The sequence below is a fragment of the Siphateles boraxobius genome, unplaced genomic scaffold (assembly GCF_051911475.1).
Source record: "Siphateles boraxobius isolate OS27281-9 unplaced genomic scaffold, OSU_SipBor_1 7, whole genome shotgun sequence".
Lineage (NCBI taxonomy): Eukaryota > Metazoa > Chordata > Actinopteri > Cypriniformes > Leuciscidae > Siphateles > Siphateles boraxobius.
In genome coordinates this window covers 29,846,285-29,862,520 of record NW_027509197.1, presented here as the reverse complement: position 1 = coordinate 29,862,520, position 16,236 = coordinate 29,846,285, and the positions used below count along the sequence as shown (strand labels likewise).

At 36.7% G+C, this 16,236-nt stretch overlaps 1 protein-coding gene across 1 annotated transcript in view; it reads right to left on the bottom strand.

Annotated features, from left to right (window-relative positions):
- Window positions 1-14,516, bottom strand: part of cacnb4a (calcium channel, voltage-dependent, beta 4a subunit) — a 34,945-nt gene extending 20,429 nt beyond the window's left edge. Inside the window, exons 1-2 of the mRNA XM_077216881.1 lie at window positions 14,236-14,516; window positions 12,512-12,595 (exon numbers count right to left, since the gene is read on the bottom strand). Of these exons, the coding sequence (XP_077072996.1) occupies window positions 12,512-12,595; window positions 14,236-14,298 (147 nt within the window). The 5' untranslated portion in view covers window positions 14,299-14,516. The remainder of the gene's footprint in view (window positions 1-12,511; window positions 12,596-14,235) is intronic.
- Between the last annotated feature and the right edge of the window lie 1,720 nt (window positions 14,517-16,236).

The window sequence follows — 16,236 nt, the reverse complement described above, 5'->3', positions numbered from 1 at the left end:
CCGCTAACATTTTGAAATACTCTGGGGGTTTTTTAAAGCTTTTTTTTGTAACATCACAACACACATAACAGAATTCACTGAGTGAAATACATGGATGCTTATCACCACTGGGCAATAACCTGTTTTTTATTTTTTTTAAACAGTCTTGTAAACGCAGTTTACTTGCATTGCCAGGTTACTGATTTGCAGGTAAACTGGTAAATTGAGTTATTTAAAAAAACAGATTTCTGGTAGTTATTAGCGTAATGGTGTGCATGTAAACGTGTTCAATGATAATAGCATATAATCAAATAAACATGCAGTTAAAATAGCGAAAAGTAAAGTGTTTAAATAAAAGTATTAGTCAATTGTCCTTAAGATTTGGTGAGCCTGCAGGATCTGACAGAGCTGGCTAGCAGATGAAGATCAGGCCAAACCAATATGCATTCATTTACAGAATCCGCAGCCATGCAATCATTTCACTTCAGAACACATTACACCCCGTGGCCAGCTGGTTTGCTTCCTCTATGTTGCCGACTCAGCGATACTGATGGTTGGATGGAGAGAGATGGCAGGGTGCGTGATGTAAACATTTCCCCAGCAGATGATAGCACAGGCCGCCAGCAGCAGACTTAAACCTTCAAGCAATTAATAGTTATTAACCCTACAGATTTCTTTCATTATATATATTTTTTATTTATTAATTTTTTGAAGTATTGAAATAATACATCCAGACTGCCTCCTCTTCCTTAACTGTCTGCGTTCTCTCAATCAGACTGCAGTTCCATTTTGTGCTACTAGCACAGAAATTATGCACTTAAAGGTAGGGTACACAAAGTTTTTCATAAGCACTTTTTGTTATACTGGTTGAAACACTCTTCACATCCTGATAGCAATCAATAATAGAAGTGGTCTAAATGTTAAAAAATAAAAATATACAGGTCCTTCTCAAAAAATTAGCATATTGTGATAAAGTTCATTATTTTCCATAATGTAATGATAAAAATTAAACTTTCATATAGTTTAGATTCATTGCACACCAACTGAAATATTTCAGGTCTTTTATTGTTTTAATACTGATGATTTTGGCATACAGCTCATGAAAACCCAAAATTCCTATGTATTCACTTTCACCCAGTATGCCCTTGCCATCTGGTCTAGGACGTCCACGCTGTACTTGGTGTTATTATAGTAAGTTACCGACTCGGGCTTTGCCTTCGGCCCATCGGTGATGCCCATGCTTGTGTGCACGGAGCTCAAAATACACACATTCTTCCGCAGCTTTCCCTGGTAGATGGTGAGCGTTGCGTCAGCAAATGTCAGCACCTTTGTGCTGAACAGCTCCGCTTGTTCTTTCGCGGAAGGGGGTAAAAAACTTTCGTTATCCCCATGGTGCCAACCAGGCTGGTCTTCTTTGCCTGTAAGGCGGTGGCCAGTTTGAGAGACATGAAGAAGTTATCCGTGGTGATATTTCTTCACTTCCCAAGGAATGGATCCAACAGCCTCAGCACCACACTCTCTTCCACAAGCTGACCTCTGCTCTGCGTCTCCTCCTTTCCCAGATACGGAGCCCCGTTCAGCATATGTGGTTTGGACATCTGCAGCCAGCCAAAATTTGATGCCGAATTTTTCAGACTTATTCCCCATATACTAAATAAATTTGCACCGGGCCTTGGTGGGGAACAGCTGCTCATCAATAGTGATGTCGGCACCGGGCTTGTAGCAGGCTATGCTCTTCTGAACGAACTTGTTCCAAGTGGCCGACACCAGGGCAAACTTGTCAACCTGCAGGCGTACATGCCGGGTCTCCTTTTCATCGAACCGCAGGAATCTCATTATCTCCCTGAAGCGATTTCTGGCCATGGTTTCCTTGAAAAATTAGCATATATGCAAACACTCAAGACCGGGCAACACGGGAAAGGTAACAAAAAAATACTGCGAAATTCAGCGCGGTCAATATGACCGTCTATGGCCGAAATAGGTAAATATGTTCATTTGGGTTTTTTTGCCTTATGTGTAATTTATATGAAAAACATTTTAAATGAAAATACAGACACTTTTAGGAAAAGTCAGATACCAGCCGGACTTTTTTATTTTTATTTATTTATTGCAGATATACAATTCAAAACGGTCAAAATGAATGTCATGGCCGTTCTAGTGTTAACACCCTCTCTCTGGCTGTGTGCATTCATGTGTTTTGGAGGAGGCTTTGGAAATACTCTGAAGGGAGGGGAATCTTATGATTTCAAAGCTAGCTTGCTGTTGCTAGCCTCTATGAAATTGCCTACCCTACCTTTAAACACAAAAAATTTGGAAGTTTAACAAGTGAGTATTAAAGATGCTTAAGAGGCTTATAAAAATTTATTTCTATTTCCTGAAGGCATGATTCAGTCGACTGACCTGTTCAAGTCAATCCCATAAGAGAGCTTTCCTTAGTTTCCACCAAAGCTTTCTCTATTTTGCCTTAGTTTATTTAACCGTTATGTTGCCTCAGAAGTCTGTCCGAAATCAGATTCATGAAGTAGCCTACCTTCGTGCACAAACGCTGCCTACAAAGTCATTATCCTGATAAGGCAGCGAGGCAACATGCCAGCAGCCTTATTTTTCGGACGTAGCCGAAGACTTAAGCTCAGGGGTGCCCAATCCTGTCCCTCGAGAAGTACCTGCAACATTCAGATCCAACCCTGATCCAACACACTTGTCTGTAATTATCAAGTGCTCCTGACGATATTAATTATCTGGTTCAGTTGTGTTTGATCAGTGTTGAACTTTGCAGGAAGGCAGATCTCCAGGAACAGGATTGGGCACATAGCTCAATCTCTTTTGCAGTCCACTGCAACAGCCTTAGATCTACAAGGAAAAAAATTATCTTAAAATATAAATTCTATGTACATAGATATATATATAGAATTTATACATAACAATAAATATATGCAAATAATGCCGAAAATGTATACTGATCTCCAACTTGATGCATCAGAATGAAACTCATAAGTCTCTTTAAAAGAGATTTATCATTTTGAATACACATGCTTAAGGGACAGATTAAATACCTTCATATGAGAATGTCCAGAGGCACATTATAATTTCTAACTCAAGCACTCGGTTTAGTATGAATGCCCACGGAAATTATTTCTGTGCCTCGACTATCAAAACCTACTTAGCATCAAGACAGTTTTATACATGATCCAGCTGATATTTATTTATTATCACATAGCAAAATCTATTAACCTGTGCTTCCAACAGCTGAAGTAGACATGAATGGTGAATGGTCCGCAAGTAAACAAATAAAAAAAAAAAACGATTCTAAAGTTCTGCATAAAATACATACAAATATCAATACTACCCCAGTTCCAATGATTTAAAGGAATTTTTTTTTGTTTTTTTGCCCCTGAGAAAATATTTTCTACCTCCATTTTTGCATCTTGACTTCAACAGATGGTCTCTTCAGACCATGGAGAGGGTTTTGAGTTCTGCAAGTACTCTTTATTATATATTTTTAAAAAAACATAAAAGAAAATTCTTTGTGATATGAAGATGACCACTTTAAACATAATGGCACCTTTCCTTAGATTTTTAGATTGTGTAACCACACATATAAATTGTTTTTTAAATGTTGTGTATATATTTATATATACGAATTAGTCTATATTTATATATTAGAATTTTATTTACTGTAATTAAGAATCCTTTTCAAGGATATTCTTGAGAGTTATTTTTACGGACGATTTGAGCTAACATCTGGTGACAAATTTGTCCCCAAACCACAGTGTAGATAAGCAAACCCACACACCCAAACGACGGCTGAACCACATGCAGCATTCATGTACTCTGCCTAAGTACGTACACGGTACACCATTATCTAACCACGTCAAGTGTGCGGGCTTGGGTTTGTCAAGCCACACGTTCTGCTTATCTTCAGAGATTGCACGCCATGAACATTTTTCTTTGATGCCAGTGGGTCTGAGAGCATTTGGGGCCCTCAAAGCCCAGTATGATGTTAGATCCTTGCCCTGCATTTCTTTAAAAACAAAAGCAGATTAAACGGTCAGTGAAAAAGCATCCTCCGGTGAGCAGATATGAAGATGAATCATGAGAGCTGAGGACCAATGCAGGCAAGCGCAGTGGGTAATTATTACAGATAAATCTCTCCATAACACAGCATGAGATCACTACCATTTAGGGCCACATCTGACGAAAGCAAATACTTAACCATAAAAAGAGATGATGAAAGCTATGTAAGTAAGCCATGAAAGGTACTTCTCGTATCTGACTAAACTGATCTTTAAATCAGTGGCTCTCAACTGGTGGGTTGCAATTTACAACCCAAAAGAGGAAATTAAGTCAGTGACTCACTGCACACTGAACTAGTCCGTTCGTTGTTCAGTCCAATTTGTGTACTAGTTGTGAACACTTGCAGAGCCAGACATTACTAGTTCTAGAATCATAGTTCGCCTGATTTTTTTTTCATTTTGAGACTGGGATTGAGAGATTGAGTTATTTAAGGAAAATTTCACTTATTTACTCATGGCATACCAATCATGTTTGCATGTCATTCTTCTGTGGAACACAAAAGAAGATATTTTTTAAAAGAAAATTCATACAATGAAATTCTCTTTAACAGTGTTCATTCAAAACACAAACTGCCCTTGCTGATTCAGTCCAATTTAGTTAACAATACAGTCAAAAGAATTGTTTCAAAAGAACAATTACTATCATCTGTTCTTCTCAAAAACATTTATCTTAAAACTATACTGAAAGAACAATCAGTTACACTTTAACTGCAGTATGAGATTATGTCTGATCCGGTAGATTTAAACTTATGCATATGATTTTTATTAGAAACCAATTACAAATATAACAGTGCGATTCTGGTTAGGCTAACAATAGTGCAAAAAACAGGATACATGAAATAATTACACGCAATGAATAGTACCCGCTTGAACCCTCCATTACCTTTAATATTCATAAGCTGTAAGGAAAGAGGAGGAAAGAGAGGCAGACACAATTAGACCATAAGGCTATATTAAGATCATCAGAGACCACCAGATCTGAGCTACTTTGTCATCATTTCATTCTAATTACATAATTTCCATGATATTTCTGCACCATATAATTCCGGAGAAAATACTTGCTGCAGGGTATTAAATTGTCCTCCACACAAATTAGTTTCGAAGTAGGGAACAGATAGATAGATAGCTGACGAGATGGGCCATGACGCATGTGCGAGAACTGAGAAGATGGCGCAGATGGGTCTCGATGTAGTGTTTAAAATGGTTCTAAAGTGTGCATTTCTTGGATGTCTGAATCGTGAGAAACCAACGAGAAAACGTAAAAGTGCCTTACCAATGCCGCAAAATGAATGGCTTACCTTTCACACTTTCCCATCAAATAATCATGAGCGTCATCTTCTCAGTTCTCGTGTATGCGTAGTTGCGCTCTTGTGAACTCACTCAGAGGTCCACACAGAAGAAAATTAATAGTTGAATAAAGTCGTTATTTTAGTTTTTTTGCGCACAAAAGGTATTCTCGCCGCTTGATAAACTTAAGGTCCACTGTAGTCACTTGGACTATTTTAATGATGTTTTTACTAACTTTTCCCGACCGACAGAATGAAATTGCCTAGAAGCCTATAGGAGTGAGAGCTCTCAGATTTCATAAAAAATATCTTAATTTGTGTTCCGAAGATGAACGAAAGTCTTACGGGGTTGGAACAACATGAGGGTGAGTAATTACTGACAGTATTTTCATTTTTGGGTGAACTATCCCTTTAATGTTATATCTTTTTAAAATTATGACTAACTCCTTTACTTCTTTAAATTGTCATTGCTCAAAGCATTTGGCACAATATGAAACAATGTATATTATGTAACTAGAGAATTTTGCACCTTTCTGTGTAATAGTATAGTGCCATTCATATATTTCATTATTTTAGATTTTCATCAAGGCTAAATTCAAGCACAAAACTATGACGAGTGTCATAATGATGAAAAAAAAACTTAAAACTAATGTATAGACATAATACAAGAGGTGCTGGTTCTTGCTTTTACAGCATTAAGATGTATTGTTAAGGTTTACAGAAAAACATATTTTCTTTTCTCAGAACATATTGATAACACCCAGATACACATAGAAAATAAAAGGCCTACTTTCAAATCAACTCACAATTCTGAATGCAGTATAGATGCCGTATTGATGCAGTGAATGCATCTAGATGCAGTATTTTGATTGTAGGCTACTTCTGCACGAGATAAGAACACGTGTATAATTTCTTGTAAAAAAGCTCGCTCTGTCCAGATGCGCTTAAATGCACAGTATAAGGACGCCCTCCTGCCATATACATAAGCCTATCACATAAGTGCACTTCAACAAGCCCAAAGAACGCAGGTTAATGTGCTTAGATGCCGGGACAAATCAGGGTAATAGGAAAAAATCCAGCGGATTCGATAGGGCGCCGTTTATGACTTTACCTCGATAAAGGAAAACAGGTTAACGCGTTTACATAACCATATGCATTGTCGGTCAATTAAGCATAATCGGGTTAAGAACATGCATGTAAACCACTGACTTAATCCCTGAAAGTGAAAGCAAAAACTGACCAAGCTCTTGGCGCATTCTCTCAGAGTAGATTCTCTCAACTTAACTCCACAACAACAACATGATTTTATCCACTAACCATTCAGAAATGCACAGATGAATTCTAAAAGTTGTAACTTCTATTAGTCTCTCCATCATCTTGCATTTGGCAGATGCTTTTATCCAAAGCGAATTACATTGCATTTCAAGGTACACATTTACATTTTTATCAGTCCTTTTTTTTCTCTGGGAATCAAACCTATGACCTTGGCATTGCAAGCGCCAACGCTATACTGTTGGAGCTACAGGAAAGCTGTGAGTGTTCGACTCCGGGTTCGAACATTTAAGGCTAAACACTGCTGCTGACAATTTTGGCTCACAAAAACGGCATTTTTTCTCTCACATCCAAATAGAGCTAAATTTGGCATGCTTATAATAAATGATTAGTGGGGTATTTTGAGCTGAAACTTCACAGACAAATTCTTGGAACATTACATCTTGTAAAAAGGGGAATAATAGGTCCCCTTTAAGCAAATAAAATGCATCAATGAGTCAAAATTCCAACACTATATTATTAAATCCGATTCAGCCAAAAAATGCATAAGATCATAGATTAATTTTTGCCTATGGTAACACTGAGTGGAACGGGAATAATTTGTGGTGCATCTCCACAAATGCACACAAGTGCAGCTGCATCTCAAAGAGCAACAGGCGCATCTCTTGTAAAGTGTTGGACCACTTGATTAAGGAGACTGGTCTTGACGTGGCTGTAACCAGTTTATGTAACCAGACTTGTTTATGTCTGATCTAATGACACTTAATTACCCCCCCCCCCCCCCCCCCCCTTCAAGCAGAAACAAATAGCCACGTTAAGCATTTCATTTGAGAGAAGCTGAGGCCACACTGAAAATCCAACAAAAACAACAATGCTTGCAAGCTAAGAGGAACTAAACCAGTAAGCAGTCGGGCATTATTAGCAACAGCTCAATGATACGGAATAACAGGCTACCACCACAGCTGACTGATGCTCTCCACTCACACTGACTCCACCGATGCACCCGCAGAACAGAGCGTGGTATAGAGAAAGAGTGGAGGTGATACTGAAACAAAACCCATACACATGCACACACACATACAGATCCCCTCCCCCAGAACACTCACTGGGACCAGTAGCACCATCTACGAGCTGAATTCCTGCAGCCATCCCCAGAGCGTTTGTGTGAGAATGCATTCATTGAAAATACCATGAAGATGCATATATAAACCCTTACTCACCGCCTCCGAGTCTTCGAATCCATGAAGGTACAAATTGTCGTACATGGAGGTCTGATGTTCCCAAGGGACCACCTTAATGATCAAATGCAAATGTGGGATAAGAAAGCTCCAGAGAGAGTATGTCTAACAGGGCTCTCTTACAATCCCCTTGCCCACAGAACGACCACCGAAGGAGGAATGTCAAGGAAACGGCAGTCACTCTCTTGCTCCTGAAGCCAGCGTATTGTATTAATGAAGATGAAGCGTGATCGATCACATCATAGAGAACTGGGGCTCACCCCAGAGGCTGCAGAGACCTGGCATTTTATCAAGCTTCCACAAACAGAGCAAGCAAACAGAGCCTTCCTCAATCAGAGGCTGATGACAAAGCAGCGAAACCGTCTTCTGATTGGCTGATGGGAGCTCCAGTAAGAAAAGACAAGTGCTCTCTTCTGTTGAATGTTAGAGGAGGAGAAGGGGTCTGCAGGGTGCTGACAGCATTCCACTCCTTGACCACTGGGTTTCCTGCAATTTTTCCTCGCCGTTTCTATTTTTGTCCATCTTGGAACTGTATCTCACCTCTTTCTCTTTTCATCTCCTTCTTTCACCCATGTTCAAATATAGACTCCACAAAATATTCACAAACAATTTGTGTATTACAGTTCACATACACTGTAAAAAAAAAAAAGGCGTTTGCAAAATTGACTGAATTTTAGATTTTTTAACATTATTAGCTTAATTAAAATCTTAATGTAAATAGTTCAGTTTATTTGTATTGTAAATTATACTGTGTAAATTATTTAATATTATTATTATAACTGATATTATGTTTCATCTGAGTGAAAGAGCTTGCTGTCTTAAACTAATGACAACATTTGAGACAAAAACATTCATAAAACACATTAAAATGCCAAACACAGACTTCACATGGTACATGAAACACACGGGTAAACATAATTTTAAGTAGAAAAACAAACGCATCCTGACATCACAACACAATACTAAATATGACACCAAAATCAAAGAGTCAGATGGTCAAATAAATGCAACAGTTGCAAATATTAATTATTCATGTTCCAGAGCATGCTGACAGCAAATGGAACTGTTGAAATGAAACCATTTCCGCCCAATGTAAAACAAGTTGAGTTAAAAAGCTGAATTGAGAAGCATTTTTGTGTCCCTACTACAATAACTACAATAAAGTAAATCTTTACAATTAGGTAAAAAAAACAGCGATATTTACTTCTAAAAAAAAATTGACTATAGATATAACTGTATAATGCAATGCATATAGCGCCCTGGTCTCTAAATTTCTCTAACCATCAGTTTATGGCAAACAAGAATGAAGAAACATAAAATGAGAGCTTGACATGATGGTATTGAACCAGAATTTTCTTTAGCAGGAGTATCAATACCTCTGCCTTGTATAATTGTGTATAGACACATCACTGTGGAGAAGATATAAAACATCAACTCCATCTCGAGGTCACTGGGACAAGCAGGGACCGAGGGCACTAGAAGCTTTTTTTGCATTTCTAATTCTGCTGTTGATTTATATTTCCCATGATATCACCCCAGCTACTGAAATAATAAGAAAACCAAGAACAATCAGGTCTTTTCAAGTAATTACATGAAAATGAACTGACAATGTCGCTGTTAATTAATCATGGTTCTCTCTTGAGTATAAAACTCTGGCACACATCGCCCTCTGTAGTTCAGAATGCTCATCTACAACATGCCTGCTTTCTACTCACTGAACATTATTCTGAGTAAAGATCAAATACATTCAACTCTTTAATCTACTCTTCATACTTTAATCAAATGAACCCATGAAAGAGTCCATAAATATCAATAGATAACAGAGCAATCAACAGTTTTCTCTCCATTTATCCACCAAGAAGCATATGAAGAGATAATAATGGCAAATCTATTCTTTAAAATTAATGTGAATGAATATTGTTAATATTAAATATGAAATATATACCTCCACAAATAAAATAAAATATTACCATTATAGATTATTTTAGTAAAATGTATATGAATACTTTAACATGTTGCTTTACATGGCATGAGGTACTACTGATATTTTCAGATTTAAAGAATTTTTTTTTTCATTTTTCATTTTATTTTTTTCTTTCTCTGAGTTATGGATCAGCTATCAAAGTGGAAGATCAAAATAAACAGAATAAATGTCTGTTGCTAAAAGCATAGCTAGCTAATATCTTAATCCTGTATTATATTTTAATACCTAACTGTCATTTGAATGGCTGTAATAATTGTACGTTTCTGGGGGGGCCTATGGTCAATAAACACAGCAGGGAAGCAAAGAAATAAATGAATTACTAAAGAGTTTACCATGTGACCTATACCAGACAGATGAATAATTTATACATGCTCACAATGATCAGGAATTTTAAATGTGTTATTATGGATAACAATAAAAACAGCAACAACTTCCAACGGTTTGGGTTAACAAATCATTTTTAAGTCTCTCTTCTTCAAAATCAGATTCGGTACAGCCATAAATTTGAACAAAGTTTAAGTAAGGTTTTATATTCATGACTATTACCTGCAGACTGCAGTCTTGTCTTTAACACTGATCTCAGCAGGTTTTAACCACCTCTGTATTTTCTAGTCTTTTGAGCAAGACGTTTCTATACTCTATAAAAATCTTTTATATACATCTTTTGTACATTTTAATTTTACAGGGACTTGGAAGTGTGGTAAAAGTCTACCATGTAAATCTGAGGATCTCAGATTAATTTAATTGAATTTAGCCTAAACCAAACTCTACTTATGGTCACACTCACATTTAAAAATATATATATATATATTATATGCAAACGTTGTAAAGTAGCTTGTCCTCAGTGAAGGTCTTGGTTGTGAAACCACCTTTATGGCCAAAAATAGAATGTCCTGGAATTTAGTCAAAATGCAGAATTCCCAAGGTTTTTTGGGGACCTAGATTCCAGAATCATTTTGAGATCGACTGCAGCATATGGGCTGCGTGCATGAGGTGACCGGACTTAGAGTTAAAGCTGTTTTAAGTCTTATTATAGCACCAATAAAATTGCAACTAATAAACTGCTCAATACAAAAAAGTGGGGAAAATGCAGAAATGGAGAATATATCACAAGAAACAAGAGAGATGATAAAAGAAATATGACAACACTGATGTCCTGTATAGTACAATAGTGAATAGTTACCTTTCCATACAGGAACAATTATATAATATTTTAAAAGACATTGCATTCCAAAATAGTAAAAATACTTTAAAAAAACATATAAAGTATATAGTATGAATTCACTTATAATTCATGGACAAAATATATGTTTAGCAATACATATATTTGTAGAACATCATTAAAATGGTTAAAATGATTTACGTTATTAATTTTTTTAGTTATTTATCTGGAAAGAGGTATTCCCTGTATAAGAATCATTGTATTTGTTTAGATATTTTTTTGTTTTAATGTTAATGTAATTTTAATGTTTCTTTAAATTAATATAATAATAAAAAACATAAAACAGACAACAAAATGCCATTCCATAGTGATGGTGGCAAACAGTGACTAGATTTGTTATTGTAAATTAACAAAAACAATTAGAGTAAATGCTGTTTGGTTACAGTATAGGAATGAAAGTTTAATCCTATCCACATTATGAATTAATACACAAAGGCAAAGCTATTTGCTTTATAGCAGCACAAAAACTCTGCAGGGAATAGTGTACAGTCCTCAAACATACGAGCAAGGGTAGACTCGGCGACAGCTAGAAATGCCACACTGCAGGCATCAAGGTCATCGGTTTCCCCTGGGATACTTTCTTCTACTGTGCAAACTCATAGATCTAGATGCATCTGACAATGATTAGATCATATTTCCATTAGACAAACATTCAGCACTCTTTGATTTCATATACTGCATGTTCTGAAAGAATATTTAGAGGTTTGAATTCAAATCTCAAAATCTATATATATTTTTTTTGATCCATGCTAGCTCTATTCAGCTAAATGTCAAGCAAGTTCAGTTGGAAAGGTAGCCATGAGCAATTCATATTCATCTGATGACAGAGAGGATTCATCTGTTGCTTGGAAACCAAATGACCCATTCAAAAAGCTGCACAGTAGTATAATTCTTTGAACATATATATTGAGAACTATACAACTTCTACAAAGTGCATTTCCAAAGGTATATCGATGGCATTGTGCGTTATAGAGAGGATAATTGTATGAAGAAGATTCTACATGGATCACCAAATCTGGAATGATTTTATGTGCCAATACTCAGAGCACTCGTATAAACTCCTACAGTCAAAATGGCAGTTTTAGTTTCAACACGCTGTTAGTGATTCCAGAATCATGGGACAGATTTATGATTTGGCATTAGGCTATAAATTCAAAGACTTTATTTGCATTGCAGTATAATGATAAATGCAAACTCGTCGGCTTCTATAAAAAGTATTACATACCCCAGTTTTGCACATTGGGCTCATGGAAAGTGGATCCACAATTACACTGAGAATATTAGTCACTGTTCAAAACTATGTCAAAAATGTCCTACACAGAGTGAGCTACCCTCTGAAACCAAGTCTCAAACAAAAGAGAACATGCTTCAGAGAGTCATATCAAACCATCTAAATGGAGACAGCATGCATTGCATTTATAAACATTATTTCCATAAGCTCCATCATCCCCTCTCACCTGACGGAGGATGAAGCTGGTGGATGTCGTACTGCCGTCGGATCTCTTAAGTCGACTGCGCCGTGAGTAGGTGCCTCTGTTCACCTGCAGGAAGAGAACAAGCTATTAATCCATATCTCTCCTCCCGGCAGGACAGGGGCACCTTCATACACACACATACACCCACATATCCCAACACAACACTGTCAGAGGGGTCTCAATGGGGCCCGTTAGCTATACAAGTTACTGTTAAGAGTCAAATGCACTGTTAAAGCATTTCACCAATTCATCACTTGCATTAATCTTTGCCCTATCCAGCGTGTTACGTGACTAAAAGGTAAAGATAAGGAGGATCTATTGAAATAGGTGCCAAAGCGCATCACTACAAGGAAGCTGAACTCTGCAGTGCCAAATAGACATCAATGCAATGTGTTGAGCAGGCGAAACTGCCCTTCAGTATGGCTGGCCGCAGTGCAGTCCTACATCGAACCCCTTCAGGCTTGATCGTGCGGTTAAAATAATGGACGGATGTTTTCAGTGAGTTTGTTGCAAAAGAAACAGTGAAACGTAAATGTTATGGCCATCTGCTCCGTAAAAAAGCACTGATGCTTACAAACTGGGTCAGGCCATGCATCCTTTGCAAGGAAATCAATGAGAACATGAATTATTTAGCAGCCTAATTAAGGACCAATGCGTCAAACTGACATCCATTAATCTTTAGCACGTTTGCGATTCGTTTTTAATGATCCTGTATTACTGTATAAGCAGCCTGTAAATAAAAGGGATTCACCCCAACATGAAAATTCTCTCTTCGTTTACTCACCCATATGACTTTCTAAATTCCACACAAAAACACAAAAGGAGATGTTAGGTAGAATGACAGACTCAGTCAACATTCACTTGCATTGTATGAAAATAAATGCAACTAAAGTGAATGGTGACTGAGGCTGTCGGTCCCTAACATTTTAAAGTCATTCGGGTTTGGGACAACATAAGGGTGAGAAAATGATGACAGAATGTTTATTTTCAGGCGTACTGTCCCTTTAATTATTCCAAATGATACATAGGCTAGGTTTATTAAAATACAAAACTCAAAGGAATTTTGCTCAGTGTGAAATAATATGAAGAGGGGAGAACAGGTAAACATCATTCTGACCATCAGTAAAAGATTTCAGGAAAGCAAAACCTACACAAGACTTGAACATGTAGGCTACAATTGTAATACCAAGTTAAGCTTTTATGTACATTGAAGTAGGCAACCATGCAACTACCATGGTATGCCATTTGTATCAACACAGTAAGTGTACAACATCAAGTCATCTATCAAAAGTTAATGGAAAATTACAAGGACATTTAGAGGTTTTCTGCTTGTGAGATCTAATCAGGTATGCATGTATTACAAGCATAAATATATCTATATAATATACAAAGTACATAAAGCATAGTACAGGGCTATGATTTGGAATTAAGATGCTAAACTCAAAAAATAGTTTGCATTGCAGTATTACAGATACAACACGTGACAAGTTTTGAACATATGAATTATTATGCAAAGATTCAAATGAGTCATTTACAGTGCGTAAAAACCCTCCAAAAAAAGCATACTGTCACTGTTTGCAGATTTGAAAGAAATATGTGCATTATGGATAAATGCAAACCGCTGGATTTTATAAACACACACAACAACTATGCGAGTGTATGGTGCAGATTCACAACGCATTCACACCTTTCTCTAGCGTCCCTACCTGAAAAATCGGCTTCTGGACCCCATCGCCTATCCCGTGTCGGGTGTAGATATGCCGGGACATTTCTGCGAGTTCATCGGTCCACGGTGGAGGTTGCCTTTCGGTCCCGGTCCACTGGGTCGGCGGAGGATACTGAACTGTTTGCTCCAGTTTCGCTGTGTTGTCCGAGGCTTGAGTGCGCTCGCGGACGGTGACTGATGCAGTGCGCGCGCTGTGAGTGCAGCTGTAGATGCAGCGCGAGCGGTCACCACTAGAGCATAGCGAGCTACTGTCGCCATAGACATATCTATGACTGTCGCTACCTACAGCTGCTCAACAGAGGTCATCTGAAATTATGTATTAAGCAGTGTTGGCAAGATACCCCAAAATATAACTAATAGCACATCTACCCTGTGAAGAAAGCAGTTAGTTAGAAATCTACATTACATACTAAATTTAAGCTAATTAATATGATTTGTTTTATAAATATAAAATTAATATATATATTTTTAAATAGTCAGCTGCATTACGATCTAATACATGTGTATTATAAATTACAAATGATCTCGAAAAGGAGTAGCCTAGGCTACAAAAGCACGTGCAGCAGATGTTGAAATTCGATTTTTTTTCCCTTCGCTAATGGTAGGATTTGAATGTTTCTATGGTTTTACGGCAAATATTCACTCATTTAATTTTCTGTGCTGCGGTCTTGAGTATTTCTGTTCCTTTTTTTCTGAGCGGGAAACTTCACCAAACTATTCAGTGATTCGGGAATGTGCTAGTTGAAAGGTTCGATGAATCGGTATCGGACTGAATTGTGAATCGATTTTGCTGAACGATTCTTTGAAAATAACAGACTCATTCGCGAATCGAGCATCGCAAGTCCTAAGCAAAATGTGCTAAATGAATTAAATACATTCGCTAGAGAAAATCTACATGATTTAAAAATAGTGAAGCTGTAGGCTAAGTATTTCCCATGCAGTCAAATCTAAAGCGGAATGCTCTGGTGGACAAGCAATATTCAACCAATGTTCAACAATTCTCTGGTGTTAAACAAAAATAGTAGGACACTAAGCTATTAATCAGAACATTACATGACTACAATGTTTACGTTTGACATAAGCTAATTAACTATTATGGCAACAACACAATAGCTAAAAAAGGGGGAACTAGGCTAGGCTACTAGCCTACTGGTGAATGGGCTATTTTTCTCTCTTTCCATTAATCAAATTTAACCTTTAAGCACAATTTTACACATTAAAACAAATAAAAAATATTTAGCATTTTTACTTTTCACATTTCACAAATCTTAAAATATGAGATTCTCAAATTATAATATATAAAAAATATTTGTATGTAATTTTATACAAAGTGTTAGGTAGCTGTCAAACCATTTAGTAAAAAAAGTTTATTCAGCAAAATAATTAAATGAATTACAAAAAAATTACAATCTCACTTACCAACAACACTAAAAATGATAAGTTATGACATCATGTTTTTACATTGCTTTAGCTCATCAAAATAAGTTAAGCAATTTTCAACTTTTTTATACAAGTTATACAAGATTCAATGCGTTTTTTTAAAAACAGTCAGTTTAATGTAATTTAAGTTGAAATGACATAAACATCCAAGTTGATTGTACTTAATTTAAGGCAGCAGCTTTTTTTCTTTTTTTTAAGGTGAATGTCATTTAAATTCTCAAATTGTTGTATTACAAAATTACTATAAGAGAAAAAAACAGCTGCTATTCAATATGACAAGTAAAGGTGGTGTATTTTTTAGGTGATATAATTTTTTATAACTTTCGTCTAGTATTGTTGGCTGTTATCTATTGTTTGTTAATCAAAGTTGTAAAAGATTGGAAGTCAATACAACCAGATTCACACCTTTAGTAGCCTAACTCCAAGTAGAAGACCTACATGCTGTTCTGTTTCTAAATACATAAATGACTAAACTATAAAATGAACGCTAATGTAATGTGTGACCCATTTTAAATATGACAATATAACGGTCTCAGTGGCC